At 40.0% G+C, this 19,490-nt stretch overlaps 1 protein-coding gene across 8 annotated transcripts in view; it reads left to right on the plus strand.

Annotated features, from left to right (window-relative positions):
- Nucleotides 1-19,490, plus strand: part of LOC122878957 (multiple epidermal growth factor-like domains protein 11) — a 139,741-nt gene that overhangs the window by 107,750 nt on the left and 12,501 nt on the right. For all 8 annotated transcript variants that reach the window (XR_006378604.1, XM_044202534.1, XM_044202524.1 and 5 more), the window contains exons 13-20: nt 1,140-1,303; nt 1,503-1,605; nt 6,786-6,932; nt 8,827-8,961; nt 14,923-15,051; nt 15,532-15,660; nt 16,562-16,690; nt 18,024-18,152. Coding sequence is in view for 7 of the 8 variants with exons in the window: in XM_044202534.1 (XP_044058469.1) it covers nt 1,140-1,303; nt 1,503-1,605; nt 6,786-6,932; nt 8,827-8,961; nt 14,923-15,051; nt 15,532-15,660; nt 16,562-16,690; nt 18,024-18,152 (1,065 nt within the window). In the remaining variant the exon portion in view is untranslated. The remainder of the gene's footprint in view (nt 1-1,139; nt 1,304-1,502; nt 1,606-6,785; nt 6,933-8,826; nt 8,962-14,922; nt 15,052-15,531; nt 15,661-16,561; nt 16,691-18,023; nt 18,153-19,490) is intronic.

The raw sequence follows: 19,490 nt of genomic DNA on the forward strand, positions 1-19,490 counted from the left end.
CTCTGGGACAAAAGCCAGTAATCACTGATATGAGATAAATACTGTCAGGGACAAGTGTTTAAAAACATTTGTAATTCATAGCCGAGAAATGCCTCCAACATCAATACGTCCACGAGATGACAGGAAACGAGGGGAAGAGATGGGGGGTTGACATGCAACAAAGGTCCCTGGCCGGAAGTGAATCAGGGTTGCAGTTCATGGTTGGCGCCTTAACCCCTGGGTGCCCCAGTATGTCCACATTTTAAGAACCTGCACAAAATTTACACTTACTCAATTAATTTTAGAATAACCCACTTCAGTCAAAAAGATGAATTGCTCCATACACAGCATTCATGAGAATATTGTCCAGGTCCTGATGAAACCAAGAACTCTGCACATCAGGAGTCAACATCAAAGCATTATCTGCTAATAATTGAATTATTAGGTGGCATGTACAGTTAGCGCACAGTTATCGTAAAGGATCATTTGAGTTTTCTACAACTTGGGTCATATTTTCAAAGTTTTGGCCATCAGTCCTATTGACAGTTATAACAATGCATTCACCAAGTAAATTGCAGAGATCTGGGAATGTTACAACACTGCAAACAGGAAGTCAAACAGTTCAAGAAACGCGAGCAGTCACACAATCAGACAGGTATTAATTCAGATTAGACAAACGTCTGTGGAAGAGAAAACAAAGGTGATTTTGAACATTATTACCCAACTAACTGTCTACAGACTAATCTCCTGCTTCAACTTCCTACCGTACTTAGCTGTGTGTATACACAGATCATCTTTGCAAATAGGGTTTATTAATGTCGTTTCAGGTATGTTCACTTTACCCCCAAATGAAGTGGTTTTGATAATCTGGATTAACTGTTGGCTCGTTTACAACCTGTCCGATGTGACTGCTTGTCAGCAGTGTCGCCGTGTTCCCAGGTCTCAGCAGTTACTTTGTTCAGTACTTTTTTAAAATTAAACCCAAATTGTAATGAACTGGAATTATCATTCAAGTGATATTTTATGTAAATAAATAAACTTTTTTATAGAACCTTTCAAAGCCAGAGTTACGAGATGCTTCACAGGTGCTCATGAAACACAATAATAGCTTAGATAAATTGGCCCTGGACTGATGGTGTAGGGACTGTGTCTCTGTCCAGGTTGGCAGGGTGTGGACTGCTCCATCCCTTGCTCCAGTGGCACTTGGGGTCTAAGCTGCAATCAGACTTGTCAGTGTGCCAACGGGGCGGCCTGCGACCCCGTCAACGGAACCTGCACCTGCTCCCCAGGCTGGAGGGACGAATACTGCGACGTAGCGTGTCCTGTGAGTGCTCATGGCAGTCGTTAGTTCTTTCACGTGACAAAAGCTGCGGCAATGTTTTACAGAAAGGGTCGGAGTTTGGATTCAACTAAATGAATAAACACTCCACTCTAGTATGTTGCACAGTATATAATTTATAGATTTAGTTTTGTGTTAAATTGCATGTATTTATTTTCGTCTGGTGTGTTCTTGCTATTGTTAGGAGGGATCATACGGGCTGGACTGCAGAGAGCGATGTGACTGTGTCAACGCTGATGGCTGTGATTCAGTGACCGGCTTCTGTCGCTGTCTCGCAGGTTGGACAGGTGAGTTATGCAGCCACAGTTTGGCACTGATACGCACTGTGACTGTAGGCCTGTTGAAACAGGAATGAGGGCAGACATGCAGCCGCAGACTCAAATGGTTGAGTAAAAAGCACTTTATGAAGTTAGGAGGCTCATAATTGTCAGTCAGGCAAGAGGATACGAACAGGAAAATGAGCCTGTAATTTCCTGCATCTACTTGCATCTAACTTTCCTCTGACTTTGAATGCAATCACGTTCTGTCTGAAAACACAGAGTAAAAAAACTGTTGTAGTCTAAACATGCGTCTCTCAGAGTCAGTGTGGATTCTTATATTTGATAAATTGGATGCGTAACTATGGATACTGATAGATGGACAAGTGACATGAGCTCCAGTTGTAATGATTGTAACTGAAGTTAACAATAATGCCTAACGTATACACGAATACACTCCAGAAACACTTCAATAATGCTGCTGGCGTAGATTTCCCTTTAGTCTGGCCTTTAGATCTGTGGGAGGACTCACCTTCATGAGCCACATCCAGCCCCTGAACTGAGGGCTTAGAGCGAAGCAGGTGTGGAAAATACCAGGACAGACACACTCAGGGGGAGAAGGGAAAAGAGTCTGAGGCTGAACAGAAGGAAGAGGCAGGCGGTGCTGGCGACACTTTCACAAGAATGGAGACAACAAATCAATATGACACGAAAAATTCAAACCTAGAAATCTAAAACTGATGGAGATTCAAGCTTGGATGAGTTTGACAGCGCAGCTCTCTTCAATAATTCAGCTTCACAGGAGCTCCTCATAGATAAAGCACCTTTCAAATGAGACCTGGTTTTGCTCTCAGATTCTTGTGTCCCATGTGTTTTTTACTGGAGACTTTTTATTTATTTATTTATTTACAGTAAATCAACATCCTCAGCAGTGACATTACACCTTTTTTTTTTAACCTTTATTTACTTTAATAAATGTCATATTCAAGTTGTAGCTCTGCTTATTTTACCCGCTAATTGTCAATCAGTAGAGTCGTGATGAGAAATGATCGATATGAGAGCTGATGAATATGTAGAATGCGTTTTTTAATTTACTGCCAGAGGGAGAACTGGTAATGAACTGACATTGGTAGCAACTTCAATATATTGATGAATATTTAGATCAAAGTTTAGACCAAAAATTAGAAGTAACTAAATGGATTTGGTCTGAAGAAGTGAACATGAAGTGTTTTTGTCTGAAACAGGTAGATCCATGTAATTACAGTTAAGGTGATAACCAGGAATGATAATTATGAGATAATAGTGTTTTCATGAAGCTGGAATAAAAACACTGTGTGTATCTATTACAGCCCTCATATTCTGCTAAAGACACTGCTGGGATCCATTATGTTCCCAGTGGGTGAAAAAAACCCAATAAGACTACATTAAACCATTTGCACATAGTGTAATTGCTTTTCATTCAAATTTACCTATAGAGAAAATTATAAAACGAAAACAACATTAAGAATTTATCTTTTTGACTTAACTGAGCTGTTTCTCTGTTGGAGTATCCCTTTCAGATATTTATCCGTCATGTCGCTGAGGTAAATTTAAAATTTAAATGAATGAGGGGGGCTATGTTTTTTTTCAAGCAGTGCTAATTTCAGTCTGAACACAGTCTTAGGTTGGTATATCAAAGTAAAACTGGGGTTGATCTACCTGTATGACTTCTCTCGGTTTCATGCAGAGCGGTACAGTCCATCAAGCGGCCAGTTTCCCCTAGTGGCTGACTGTGGAACTGCAAGAAAACAATCTGCCGCAGAGAAAAACTTTTTTGGAGTTTGCGCTTGGTGAGCAAGTTACATTAAAATGAATGGGTGACCAGCTGTCATACCATATCCAGTTCTCGTTAGCCTTTAACTCCACTGTTCCACTGTCGGGTAATGCTCGAACAGAACTAGTTCTTACGATGTGTTGTCCGACCACACTTAAAGGCGGCGAAAAGCCGGCCATCGTAAAGAGAGGGGCGATGCAATATTGTTTAAATATGGAGATAACCGTGCGCATTTTTAGACAGTCTCTCTTGGAAGACATTCATAGTGTTGCACTTGGTTGTTCACATGAAAAGTGACAGAAACAAGAGCTGAGAGAGAAGTTCTGGCTCCTTTCTCACCTCCACACAGCTGACCAATCACAGTTACAGAAATGGTCGGACACAGCCGTCCCAAAGGTGTGGGGGGAGGGGGTTTCCGAAGCTATTCGACCATCCGACAAGCAGTTCTGATGGAGTAAACTGGCAGCTTAAAGGGCAATGGATGTCAACACATTTATGGAACATATCTGTGTGCAGTGCTTATATTATACTGTTTTCTAATCTTAATACTATAATGTTCATAGACTCAGTATAAAAAAACAGGAAATAGATGTGCACCAATGAACGATCAAACAGCCACATTAGAAAGCCTCTACCAATTTCACAACTGGTGCTACTTGCAGCACTGCCAAAAAAAACAAGTTACGTTTAAGTGTTTGCCTTCATTTGTCTTTTATCTTTATCTTTTCTTACATACACCAAGCGTTTGTTCATTTTCTTTCAATGCTGCTGCCACTTGGGAAATGAATACTAGGTGTCCACGATGCTCTGACCAAACTTTAGTGCATAATGCGTTGGTGCAAGAGTTTACATTTGACCTTCTTCATATCCTGTCCCCACCTTCTGATCCTCCGCCTCTCTTTCCTCCCCTTTGTTTTAACTTTACAGCCAAAGAATAGTTTCTGATTTTCACCCACTTTGTGGCTCAGAGGTAGTTTATTAATTGAGTTATAATGGCTGCCTGTGCCCCACTCTCATATTCTCTCATATTCTATCTCAAAGGAAGTTTCTAATGAGTTGCAGATATGCCAGGCGGCAGACAGGAGGAGGGAGATGTACTATATGTATTTGCACTTACACTATTCTTACACTGTTCTATATTTAGATGTGGTGGTAAGCTTATTCTGTAACTAAGAATGAATGTAATGTTAGTCTCTTGGGCACTGCAGTCTCCAGACTGTCCCCTGTGAGCAGCGAGGGCTCTGATCCGTTTTGTGTAGACAGACTCCTGCCTCTCTCTCACACACACACACACACACACACACACACACACACACACACACACACGCAAGACTGATGAAAGAAGGAGACACTTCAGCAAATGATTAAAGGGCAAAACGTCTCGGGCAGAATTTGGGGAATTTAGGTTTTTGCCAAAAATGTTTGTTCATACAAACTAACATTTATTCGTACGCATGCAAACACAGTTTACAGGCTCACGATGTCCAGAGAAAACTGACACTGTATTAGCTACTTTGCATATTTTTGAATGTAAATGTCAGTGATTGATTGGTTTGAATGCCCAGACCGGCGTGGCCAATAGTGTGGGCGGGTTTTAGTTCATCACAGATATAATGGTATTCGCGTATATGTTAAAACTGAAAAAATAACAGAAATGCCAAAGATATGGCTAGTTTGCAATAGTTTAGAAACGGTGTCTCCATTACAGAGTTTGTCCACCAAAGAGCACTGACAAGTTTATTTTTAACTGTAAAATGTCTCCCTCAGTACATATCTGGGTTACAATTCTTTAATTATCAAATTAAAGGGATTCTAACTTGACTTAGCCAAAACTTTTTCAACTACATAACCACTGCTTCACTTTTTATCCTAATTAGATTATGTTTTATTAGCAAAAAATATTATAACATGACTAAAAGTCTACAGCCATGCTAGCAGCACTGTAGGCACAGCGCTGCTTTGTGCTATGCTGATGTCAGCATGCTAACATGCTGATAACATTTGAGTTCGGCCAGTACTGTGGTCATAAACCAACACCCATGTGCGTACATTCATGGACCCACGCCGCTCGCATGCCTCAAGATGCTGTAAGAGCTGTAAAATGTGTAATAAGAGTTTGGGGGTTTTTTTGGGAGCTGCCATCTCAATAGTGTAACCTTGTATCAGAATAATTTTATTAATCAATGAATCATTTTAGTGATTTATCAAATTAAAATGGCAAACATTTGTTGGTTCCTGCTTCTACAATGTGAGGCTTTGCAGTTTTTCTGTAGTTATATAATTATTATATAATTATAAAGCAAGTCCCTTTTTAACTGTTGTTCAGACATAATAAGCAATTGGAAGACCACAAATGCATCACCACATGGGCACTTGTCCTTATTTTCTGACATTTAACTGAACAATTACTCATGAATTGATAATGAAAGTAATTATTAGTTACGTTCCTGCAGTAAGTGACATGTGTTCCTTCCTGCCAGTGCCTTCAGTTCTTCCTTAGAGCCATTTAGATTTGTGTGTTTAAAGGATATGGGCGATATTCTCTATTTTTCTTATTGTCAACAAATCCCATGAAAAGCCCAAATCTAACAATGTGTTAGTTCGTCTCTCAATACTTACTGACTTCCTGTGGCTCTCAGCTCCAAGCCCATTGGTTCCTAGTGAAGACGTAAAACTTCAAAAACATTTCACAAAAAAAAGTCTCAATAATTTCCTCAAACAGCTGCTCACTGTAGTTTTTAATCAAACAAACAGGAGGAAACAGTGCATTTGTTGGGGACTATTTTCAGTGGCGGATGAATCCACATGTGGTGCTGTAGTGAGTGTTTGGGGCAGCAGGACGGTGTGTGTGGGACTGAGTCAGAATAAACTACAGTGTGTGTGTTCGTGGTGATGAAGCAACATGTCACCCAGTGCAACAGAGCGGCTCACTGATGTGTTTTAATAGTTTCTGGACAACAGTGGAGCTCTGCGGCTCAGAGGAAGAAGTCTTTTCACAGGATTTGTTGACAATAAGAAAACTACAGACTATTGCCAGTGTTATCCTTTAACAGGGAGATGAGTTTAGAGGAATTGTCTCTTTTATCTGTCACATCCCTCCTCTCTATACGTCTCCTTCACACTCTTTCCTCCCTGCTAACTCGATGTCTGAGTAGGTGCTAAAGATGCCTTTTGCTAATGTTCCCTCACCCACCTTTTTTTGCATCATTCTCTGTTCTCCTTTTTCAAGTTTAAGTGACACATCTGAAACTTTGTGAGTCAGTTTGACTTCACTTAAAAGCTGGGTAGCTAAGAACAAAGCCTCTTGCTTTACCGTAGACTAAAAATGTGTGTGTGTGTGTGTGTGTGTGTGTGTGTGTGTGTGTGTGTGTGTGTTTGTTGTGTGTGTTATCTGCAGGTGTCCATTGCGACAGTGTGTGTGAGGAGGGACGCTGGGGGCCCAACTGCTCCTACAGCTGCACGTGTGAGAACGGAGGCTCCTGCTCCCCGGAGGACGGCACCTGTGTGTGCGCTCCCGGCTACCGCGGCACCAACTGCAGAAGAAGTAAAGAAACATTTGACACACACACACACACACACATTTCATCTCACGCATCCTGTACTTCTGCTAGCGTAGCTGCTGTGCAGTGGTGGAAGAACAATTAAAAAATAACTGAATTACATGTCCTGACCTCAAACGGTATTAGCATTCAAATGTGCTCGAGCATCAGAGTGCTGTTTGTGAAGAATGGCACCTGTACCAGCCATGTGTTCATGCATTAATAATATGAAGTAATGATTTTCCTGCTTTCAGATCAGTCGGGGGATTACATGCTCCTTTACAGGTTTCATAATGTCTAAATGCAATTTGCTGCAATATAATGTGTCACTGAGCTGAAACAAGGATTTCCAGAGTTTGTTAGAAGTCGATTTTTTTTTTTTTAGATACAAGCTTCCACACACACGGATATGCCTGCACAATTTAATTTCATACATGCTTTTGGCCACACACCGACTGGAAATTTGGTCTGAGGAAGGTTAATGACCGAACGCTTGTGTGTGATTAGATAAAAATGTGCAGATCCTAGTGTGCAGAAGCTCTTTTTTAATAATTACATATGATTGTCTTTCAAAGTCCGGTGAGCAGTGGATCTATTCACCTAATGCCCTGTGGAGTTTTCTTGTAAACAAACATTACATTCAGTGTTACTCACCAAAACACAATGTGTTTATCCTTCGTCTAAAAAAAAGGTTTTGAATGCATTTCGTCCCTCATAAAACATTTTCAAAACTTTAAAAACACGAATAGTTTACGTCCATGTTTACTAGCTTGCAGTCTTCCTTTTTCCTGCCTATACTGGCGCATTGCTGCTTTTCTCTGCACTTTATCGCCACCTGTACATCAGTGGAATAATGTGAAACCATTGGCAGCAATGTGTACTGTATCACGTCACCTGCACATGCATGTGAACAAAACAAGGACCCTCTCGTAAAGCATCGCTCCATAGTGCTAAAAGTGGTCAGAAACTCCACAGGGAACCTTTAAGCTCTCATGAACGTGAAATCTTGATCTGCTAAATAACCCAAACATTACAGCCAAAAAATGAACATAGTAAAAAGTACATTATCCCTCCGAAATGTTACGAGAGTAGAACGCAAACTCAGGCAAAGTAATTGTAGTAGCTAGCTAACATTCACTATAAAATGAATTCAGAGCTTGCTATTGAGCCCAATGATGGATGCAGACCTTCTTTAAGTATAGTTTTTTGACATTATCTGCTGTATTTATTTAAAGGCATTAATGGGAACTGTAAATAATCGATTCTGACTGAGGCTACTTGTTGATGTTGCTCGCAGTGTGAATACAAGGAGTGTGTCTGTCTGACAGCGTGCCTTTCTGTTGATATGTGAATATAACCAGCTTTCCTCTGCTTCTCCCTGCATCACGGTGATAAATATAAGGGCTTTCGGTTCACAGTTAAAGCAATTATCTTAATTAGGAAAACCCTGTAGCGTGAGAGAAGCGGTAGACCAGCCTGCATCAGCTTGTCTCACCACTTAGAGTAACATCAATTAAAGCAAATTAAAGGCCTTAGGAAGACATATGAGGGAGGATCTGGGGTGGAAGGAAAACAAAGCAAAGCTAATACAGCCAGCGGCCAGGGAAACACGTTCACGGACACTTTTGCCTGCACACACACACGCACAAATATATATGTATGGTGGACACAGCCAATATTAAGCTTTCATACATGGGGTTTAAAAACGTAGCTTAAATTGGGACTAAGTGGACCATGAAATCCATTATTAGAATGATCAAAGAACTAATCAGAGAACTAATCAGAAGTTTCCCTCAGACTTGGAAATGGACTTCTCTCTCTATCACACACACACACACACACACACACTGTTCACCCATCCTTCTAACAGTGGTGTGTGTGTGTGTGTGTGTTCTGCAGCTTGTTCCCCTGGTTTCTACAGCCACCGTTGCAGCCAGTCGTGTCCTCAGTGCATCCACAGCGACGGGGCGTGTCACCACGTCACCGGCCATTGTGAATGCCTCTCTGGCTTCTTCGGCTCCCTCTGTAATCAAGGTCGGTCGACGTTTTTCTTCAGTTCCAGCTGCTTTCCCTTTGTTTGTGTGTCTTCTTTAAAAACAAACTGTTGGTTTTTGTTATATCCTTGCAATAAGTAATATAAACTTTTGCACTCTTCATCATCAAGCCTTCAAGATTGAACATTTCTTAAATACTGTAAATGGAAATGCTGTTTTTATACTGTCAGTGCTCTGCTCACTCTTTTGCTCTGCCAAGCCTGCTGCTGACTGCTCACCTCAAAGCTACACGGTAGCTGCTGCAAGCCACTGCTGCTGTTCACATGATATTTTATAAGCCCCATCTCCACCCAAGCATCCTGTGGGCTCTAAAAGGGCCGGATACACTCCCAAACGGGCCTGCACACGGTTCAGTTTATACCACACTCTGTGTTTGCTTACACTGACGCGTTCATACGTTTGTCTACATGTACGGTCTAACGTGGAAAGTATAATTTGCGCTTGTCGTTCTAACACTGCGTGGTTTTTTAAAACATGGTGAAATCTTTGGTCGTCAATCCAGAACTGAGGTCCTAGATCGCACTGAGTCGTCCACCAGTTTAGAGCTGTGACAACCAAAGACGGCCTGCGTCACAGATCTGACAGTCTCTCTCCCATACACGCACATACACCTACTCCTGCGCGAAGTACAATAAGAAAATCTAAATGTATCTATTCCGTTTTATTCAGGTACCTCCTGTTAATTACTTATCTTTATTTCTATCCTTTTATGTTGTCGTTGTTTGTCCTTGTCATGTCTCAAATGCGTCTTCCTGTTAATCACTTGTCTTAATCACTTATTAATCACTATTAATAAACACAAAACAAAATAAATTTACAAAGCAACCAATGGAAATACGACATGAAATGATGCAGAATACCATTTTTTTTAGTTTAGAAGTTTTAAAAAACAGCAGTGCCAGAGCCGTGGCCGAAGCCTGACAGCAGCCCAGATGGATGACATTTCTGTTCTTACATTTTTTTGTTTCACCACACATACATAATATAACATGCGTCAAAACTGATATTGGGCCGACAGACATATTTTTAGACCCATCTCACACAGTGTGACATGTAACGAGCCTAGACAGATTGCTGTTGTGCGTGCTGTGTGTGAGCATGTGCTCCATACAGAGACCAATATCATTTTTATCATTTAGTTTTTTAGTTCAGTTTTTCAATTGAGAGTTGGTGCCGGATTTATCATATTCGCATCTCATTTGATGCTATTTTGTAATCACCTTTTTCCACCCACTCAAAGTTGTCACAGCCTTCAGGAGCTCTGTTTTCTAACCAACAGCCAGGTTATACTGCTGGCATCTCTTATTAACTTTAGGTTGTAATTGAAGCGCTGCATACAAAGCAAAGCCCTTGAATATCTACATTTCATTAGAAAATGTAGGTAATGAAAGACGAAAAAATCTAAACCTTGAGCTCATTGTGTGTCACTTTTTTGCAACTTCTCCCGCCTCTTAACTTCATCTGAATAATCTTTTTGTCAGTTCCTCCTGTACATCATTATTTCAGTATGGTTTAGCTCCTCTGCAGGTTAAACAGGTGTTAATTCTCCTATGAAGGCAGTTGGCCCAAGGTTCTTTGCCAAGTCGAATTTTAAATAGAGACAGTGGAGGAGTGTGCTGTGAAATATTCATCATCATTAAACATGAAGACGGCCTTAGTTATGCCCTGTCTTACATTAGGCATTCTGCTGGCCGCTGCATCTTTGAGCAGGCCCATAGATAACTGGGGGAGCCTTGATAAATCAGATGTCCGGCAACGGGGGCTTTTAACTGCCTGAAGGGCCAGTCCCACTCCATCCCTGTTCTCTCGATGTTTGATACCCTTTTGTACAAGCTAATGATGTTATTGACTGGTAAACCCTCAAAGTGTCCGTTGCATCTCAGAAGAAAACAACTCATTGTGTGTGTAAGAGTTAACTATTAACTGAGACAAAAAGGGTTTTCGCCGCTTTAATGAAGGAATCAATCATCTTTTTTAAGTGGAATCTGTCCAAGATGGAAAATTTACATAACAGAAATGTCCTCTTAGAAAGGATACAGTGAACTCTTAACTTGTCTATAAATCTTAACAAAACAAAAATCTCCTCATTTAAAAGCCAAGTACACACACTATCACCTTTAGACAACCAAAACAAATCGGGATTCTTTCCCTGAATGTTTTCAGGTGGCTGTACCTGGAAATTAATGAAATGCAAAATGAAATTCACCCTCAAAAACATCAAGATCATAAACAAAACACACAATCACTGCTCTTTGGGAATGCCTTTATATCTGTATACATCAGTTGCTAAATGCTAACATTTAGTGTGTTAGCATATCTGTGTACTGTACTAGTGTTAGCATAGTGAAGTGCTATGTTAGCATCAAGCCGAAGGTGAAGCGGATGATTTTAGAGGTATCGTGTCATGAATTAAACTGTTGGAATATCTGGCCTGTTTGTGGCTTGATATGAAAAGTCAGGGGATCACCAGCATCATTAGGCTTCATCCTGTGGGAAACGTGAATGTCTGAACCAAATTTCATTACAATCCCTCCAATAGTTGTCTAGATATTTCACTTTGGACCAAAGTGTTGGACTGAATGACATCACCAGAGAGCCACACTGCTAAAAAATAAAAAGATTAATAAAAGTTAAGAGAAATCATCAGGGAGCTACTGAACAGTCCCTCTCCAGCTAATTATTTTTGCTAAACTCTCCTGGTTTTATTCATATGTCCTGTACGTACGGTGTATTACTTTGATCCAAACTTTACAGACACTAGTCAGACATTGGTAACTATTACGTAAGTGGAGGGACTTCATTAAAGCATTCATAATGATCTTTATTGCCCTCATATTCAGAGTAAAGAATCCCCTTCTGGGTTTTATTCTTTTAGTGAAACAATATGCACGGCTGGCTAATGACGACTATAAGCATAGATGGGCAGAACCTATTAATGAAGGCAATACATTTTATGTAACAGGTGGAAAATGTAGTAAAATGCAAATCAGTGGAGAAGAGTAATGTAACAATAATGAATATCTATATAGCTCATGCATATTTAATGTATTTATCTTATTCAGCTTCTTGCATTAGGAAGAAATAGCACACATTCATAAAACTGTAATACGGCTTTCGTGTTTTATGGAGACGGCTATAAGCACTTATATGTATATTGTATTGTATTGTCATAAGTACACTCATTAAACATTTTAAAGTTTGGTATCAAGAGGTAAGGTCAAGTTAAATGCCAGCTCATAATATTTCTAACTTTTAAACTTTGAGCTGTTTAAAATGTCATATGATAGTTTCTCAGCCTCTTTTTGTTCAGCCCAGGGAATAACAACTGTATATGAAGTTTTATAAGATACTTTCAACACTTAATAAACCAATTTCAGCTAAAACCGAACACTACATTGATATATAACATGCAGCAGTAGCAGTATGCCCTCTCATGTTAATTGGAAATAACCAGAAAACCCCAGAGCACATTAATATATTATCAGGCTTGTCAGACGCTACAGTATCTGTGTTTCAATATTTTATCAGTGTAACTACATTTAATGAAATCTGAATATAAAAAAGTACAAATATTACATCCTTAAGCAACAGGTTGTGCATTTTCCTAAAATGATTAACTGAAAAATAAACTAACTCTGTAGAAAGCTTCCTCCAGCCCTTTTTAGGCGGTCTCCAGCTGACTCCCTCGTTCTCTTTTCTCGAGCTGAGCAGAGATGCTTACCACATTACAAACAATCAGCAGTGAGGATTCATTTCAGACTGTTGGATATACGTAAGTGGGTATGTTTTAAAGCAGAAGCAATCGGAGAGTAAACTGAAAAACTAACTTCTCCTCAAATTAAAGATAAGTATAATAATAATAGTGATGAACAGGAGTTTTATACTGAATGTTGTAAGAGAAGGTCACTAATGCTTCCTGTTGGCTGTGAGTGTGACACTTCTGAAAAGAGACTTTTGATTTTCCTTGAATCATATTTACTTTAAATTTTGAAAAATGTTTTAAAATCTGGTTTCCTTATTTTATCCCGCCTGCATTTGCCTGTTTTATTCTTCTTTAAACATTTTTGTGCCCCTTCTTGTCTCTCTCCCACTCCATCATTAGTTTGCAGTTTATGTACAGTATATTTATACATGATTGCACATTTTCTGAACGTTTGAATACAGAAACGCAGACAAAAGAACCTGTAAATGCAAAGAATCAACAAAAAAATATTAATGACTCATAATGATCATAGTAGTAAAATATATGATAAGCATTGTACATTTCCTTTGCTGACATGGAAGTTGGCAGTCATTAGTTTAAATGATGCATTCATTAATATAGCCCTCACCGCATATTTAAGGTCTAACTAGACTTTTAAATTACAAGACTAAACTTTAGCAGCATGGCTCCAAGGATGGCATCTGTCCTTCACTTTGGTCGAGACTGAAATATGTTAACAACTACTGGGTGGATTGCCATGAAATTTTGTACAGACATTCATGGTCCCCAGGGGTTGAATCTTCTTATTGACTTTGGTGAACCCCTTGACTTTTCCTCTAGCGCCATCATCGGGTCAACATTTTAATGTGTTCAACACTTTGGTTTGTGACCAAATACCTGCGAAACTAAAGACATTCCCATCAGCCTCAAATGTTAGCATGCTAAACGGTGAACATGGTAAACATTATATCTGCTAAAAATCAGCATGAAATAATGAGCATGTTACCATGTTGGTGTTAGTATTTAGCACAAAGCACCACTGTGACTAAGAACAGCCTCGTGGAGCCGCTAGCTTGTTTAACTATGTATAACTACTTCTTCACCCTTCATCCTCTTTCCATTATATCGTAGAAAAGGTTTCAGTCGTAGTCATCTGGACACTGTTTTCAGAATCAAGACGTTTCGGCTCCCATCCGGAAGTCATTCACAATTGTGAAAAAATTGGACGGAAACTGGAAACCCACACAAAAACAGAGCAATGTTGTCTACTCCATTCAGTGCAGTGAGGAAAACTGCAAAGAACGGTACATAGGCGAAACCAAACAGCCACTTCACAAAAGACTTTATCAGCACAGACGACACGCTAACTCAGGATTACAGAGCGCCTTGCATTAACATTTAAAAGCTACAAACCGCACATTTGAAGACAGCGAGGTGAAGATTCTTAGTAGAGAGAAGAGTTGGTTTGAACGGGCGTCAAGGAAGCCATTTTTGTGAAGAAAGAGAACCCTCTTTGAACAGAAATGGTGGTCTGAGATTTAATCTGCCCAAAGTCTATCAGAGTGTATTATCACCTTGGTCACGCCTATCACATGCTAATCAGGCACTTAACAGTGATGAAGTAGATGCAGCCAGAGAACAATAGGCCTGATTACTGATCACTGGGCCATCTTGAAACTATTAGGTCAGTTTCAGGTGAAACTAGCTATTAACAGATACTCAGGCAGATTCCCTCCTGAGGGCGGGGCTTATGTAACACAGATTATCTTAAATTTCCAGTTCCCGTCCAATTTTTTCACAATTGAGAATGACTTCCGGATGGGAGCCGAAACATCTTGATTCTGAAAACAGTGTCTAGATGACTACGACTGAAACCTTTTCTACGATAGAACACTCCTGGACGAATGAGGGACTACACCGCCTCTTTCCATTATGTTTCATAAGCTCTTCCTAAACCGTTACAGCTGAACGACGACGTTTTATGTCCTCAAAATCATGAGATTTGTGTAAAATTTGAGCAAATCAACATAATTCACTATTCATCAGCTGAGACTTGAAAGTCTTATTTAGAAATATTAGAACATGACCGCGTTGTGTAATTTTATTTTTGTGCTGACAGAATTTTATTGTGCATAGAATATTGTTTTTATATGATCACGCAAAGTTGTATTTTATATTTTTGTATTGTCATAATGACTAACCGTATATGTTTGTGTGTGTGTGCATGCGTCCCCACAGTGTGTCCCAGTGGAAAGTTTGGTAAAGCCTGTGCTGAGGCCTGTCTGTGCACTAACAACGGCACCTGTAATCCCATCGACGGCTCCTGTCAGTGCTACCCTGGATGGATCGGCGAGGACTGCTCCAAACGTAAGACGCAACAAATAATCTCTCCTCCTCTTTCTCATCTCACCTCAGCACGTATCGACCTTAATTCTTTGTTTTAGAAAGAAGAACCAACCGAAATTAATTTCCTCTGCGTTTTGTTATTCACTCGTTGCGCTTGAGTTGACTATGAACCAGTCAGAGACAATTGGGGGAAAAAAAAAAACTTAAAGGCAATTACACCTTTTGCTGTGACAGTAATTATCCGTCTTACATTGAACAGAGCTACCACAATCACTCGATCACTTGTGAAGCTAATAAAGGCACAGACCGTCCTGATCTCTGTCACGTCCGGGCCTCAGGCTGCTGAGGTTTGTTGGTGACGTTTGAGAAGAGATTGTGTGTGTGCATGTGCAGTTGTTCATATTTATCTCTCTCCCGCTCTCTTAACTGTGTGTGTGTGTGTGTGTGTGTGTGTGTGTGTGGGGTTGCGTGTTTGTGTGTGTTAATGCGTGTTATTGGCAGCGTGTCCTCAGGGCTCATGGGGCCCAGACTGCATCCACACATGTAACTGTCACAACGGAGCCGAGTGCAGCACTACAGACGGAGAGTGTAGCTGCAGCCCTGGATGGACGGGACTCTACTGTACTCAGCGTACGCCTCACACACACACACACACACACACACACACACACACACACACACATATCTAATAAGGGAAACAGTGATACACTCTCTGGCTGCACATTACAGATGCAGTCTCACTTCTTGCAGTGGAGTCACAGAGGTCCGCTGCTTTGAATATCTCATACCTACATCTCCATCTGGTGGCAGATAAAAAAAACAACATGCCTGAAGACATTCATTCCTTTATCTCCTAAGAATAATTCCTCCCTTTCTTCCCTCCCTACCTCCTCCTTTCCTTCGTGGCCTAGAAACCGAGTTTGGTGCCACCATTCGAATATTGTTAGACAATAATTAAGTAGCTTCTTGGTTTCTGTCTAAGAATCCTCGTTTCAGGAAAGAAAACCATATCTTATCAAGTCATCATGTATCATCCATTAAAGCCCAGACCCCATAGAGCCGGCTTGAGGTTCCTTACGTTGCTTTCACACCTGTAGTTTAGTTCATTTGGTTCGGACCAAGGAAACAAATGATATATAGTTCACACAGACTTTTTACAAACAAACCAAGAGCTGCAAACAGGGTGGGTTTGTTACGACCTGTGTGAACATCATGTTCCTTGATTTGTTGGAGTCTGCTAGTGATGTTGCTGCGTCACCAGAAACAAGAAGGAGGACAAGACAAATAAGCACTCCAGAGTGTCTTCAGAGTGTTTAAATCTGCCTGAAATGCAAACTGGGTTTGGTTCGATCTACAGAGATGATCCATGTTGGTTCCACTGTGACAGAACTGATTAGCCAATCCTAGAAAAGCTGCTTCCAAGCACAACTCCAGATTTGTGAATCATCTCTCAGATACTGAGTTTGAAGAGTGGAACAGCTGATGTTGAAAAGTGGCACTTGTAAGGACACGCAGTTGTATTCCTCTTCAGGCTGTCCTACGGGTTTCTACGGCTCTCAGTGTGCTGAGGTGTGTCGCTGTCAGAACGGGGCGGACTGTGACCACATCACCGGACAGTGTTCCTGCAGGACGGGCTTCATAGGACAGAGCTGTGAGCTCAGTGAGTGTGTACACGTGCATGTCTGTGCATCAGCACGTCGTCGTCGTTGCTACCTACAAAATGTCAGATTTTCAGGATGAAAGGTTGATGCTTGATGCCTTTTATTTTTGGGCTTTGAGAGGGTTGAGCAATAATCCCGTCGATGTCTTCAACAGCATGAAAATAATGAGATTTTTTCATCACGATACTGTCTGTTCACATATTTTAACAATAATGAAAATTACACAAATTACAGTCTTATCATACTTCATATTAAAATGCATTTTAATGGAATAAACATTCGTTATATTTTTTAACATGATTAGACAGGATACACATTATTTACCCCACCCAGGGGAAAGTTTCACAGCAGCAAAAGGAAGCACAACAACCGTGCACAGTAAAGATAGGATGACATATACTGTGAGATGATATAAATTTGTCAACCATCAAAGATTTTGCAATACTGTTTATACTGTGGTATCTCTCCCTCTAAATCTCTGGGTTTGCAAAACAATAAGCAGGACTGCTTTGTGGCAATATTGGATTTTTATATGAGTCAATGTGATAAAACTGCTTGAAATGTCAGGCGTTTGATTTGCTGGATTAACCAAAAACACACATTCCTGTCTGGTGATTTTATCCATGAACGATTTCTCAATTGATTTTCCAGAAAATGTATGATATCACAATATATATTGCTATCATGATATCAAATTACGTTTACCATGATAGACGATTTTGTCCCATTTCGCCCACGGCTAAGTATAGATAAGAGAAGTAACCTAATAAAACTAGAATACTATATATACTATATATATATATAACAAGAATCTACTATACGAAGCACGAAAAATAAAAGATAAGTAATATATATAAGTAATATATATTCACCATACACGACTAGTAACGTAAAGTAAAAAGCTTTTTGTTGAAACACAAAGTAAATACAATAAATAAATTAATACAAAAATTGAACTTGAGAAATGGAATTTGTATGTTGGATAAAGTGTATTTTTTCTGGAGATAGCAGAGATAGCAGCATTAAAATGTATTGTAGTTATTGTACTTTTTTGCAGCAAAACAAAAGTGTGTAAAGTAAAAATTCTGCACATTATCAGCACACATGGAAGCGTTATAATTATCTGGATATTCCTTTTGTGCTCATTGCCGTTGTTTCATGTATATAAGATGAAAGTCTGCAGAGAGTCGACCCACAGAGGGACTGTGTAACTTCCTCTGAAGTTCGAACATCAAACATTTGCCCATAATTTACACATGACAGCGGTAATATCTGTGTATTCACCTGTAAGATTTCAAGACGTATTAAACTGTTCACTGCTCCTGCGTCCAGAGTGTCCTGCGGGGACGTTTGGCTACGGCTGCCAGCAGCTGTGTGAGTGTATGAACAACGCCACCTGCGACTACGTGACGGGAACCTGCTACTGCAGCATCGGCTTCAAAGGCATCCGCTGTGACCAGGGTGAGAACTAATGGCTGTGTACGGCGGGAGGAAAATGTAGCTGGATTGTTTGATGCTGCTTCTTTCTGTTGGTTTAGATGTAGGTTCAAATGAATCATAAAAAAATAAGATGACAGGGGAACATGCACATACATTTCTTTAGAGATTAAAAGAAGACTCGAGTGTTATAGTGTTTCTATAAGATAAAGGTACAAAGAGTTCTCTGATGGCCTGATGGACTAACACGTCTGCAGTATTTGTTCTTCATTTTGCATAACTTTTTTGTCTTGTTTCTTTCTTTCTTTAACAAATTAGTGTGCAAGTTTCTCTCTAGTTTATCATAGTATCAGCACAGAGTTGACCACGGTGCTGATACCAAAACTCTTGTTTTAAACGTGCTATATAAATAAACTTGACTTGACTATGTTGTTAGTATTGCACGTGTGTGCTTTGATATACTTGTGCATTTAAAATATGATTCTTCCGAGACAAATGTCTTTTCACTTTAGTACGCACAAAGCATACAAAGAGAAATAACACCTCATGGAAAGTCTTTAACTTTGAAGTAAGTTAGTCTAAATTACAAACACAGGTGGGTCAGTTAGCAGCATTTGTCGGCTGTAGATCAGATCTGGGAATTAGCACTGTAAAATGTGATGTTTTCACAGATAATATAGCTACAAAAAGGTTTAAAATCGTGCTTTAATTATTAAAATATATAATTTTAAGCCACTCAGTGTGAACATTTTTGACTTTTGCTACTCCTAGTTTGTCATATCAAAAAGACACTGTGGTGTCTGTGGACACAGAATGAATTCACTGAAAGCAACACACATACTGCACAAGTTTTCAAAAGGACTGTTTCCAACAAACACAAACTTCAGCCATCACCAAACGGTTACATAACCAGACTGAGAGTCTGCAGCCATGCCAGCAGCTCTGTGAGGCTGTACTTAGGCACAGCGGTGCTTTGAGCTAAATGCTGACTTAGGCATGCAAACACGCTCAAAATGACAATGCTAACATGCTGATGTTTAGTGGTGTAATGTTTACTATGTTCACCATCTTAGTTTAGCGTGTCATTAGGATTCAACCTCTGGACACCATGAATGTCTGGACTAAATTTCATGGCAATCCATCAAATAGTTGTTGAAATTTCAGTCTGGACCAAAGTGGTGGATCGACAGACCGACATTGCCATTCCTAGAGCCATCATTTAAGGGGATCTAGTCAGTCTAGGCCAGACACAAATTAATTATACCAACAGAGAGGAATAGTGGTCACAAGTTCAAAATAACCAACAGGGATATGATCGAGTTCACAAATAATAGTTAATTGACATCCAACCTTATTAGGCCC

Source organism: Siniperca chuatsi, linkage group LG1, assembly GCF_020085105.1.
Source record: "Siniperca chuatsi isolate FFG_IHB_CAS linkage group LG1, ASM2008510v1, whole genome shotgun sequence".
NCBI classification, from domain to species: domain Eukaryota; kingdom Metazoa; phylum Chordata; class Actinopteri; order Centrarchiformes; family Sinipercidae; genus Siniperca; species Siniperca chuatsi.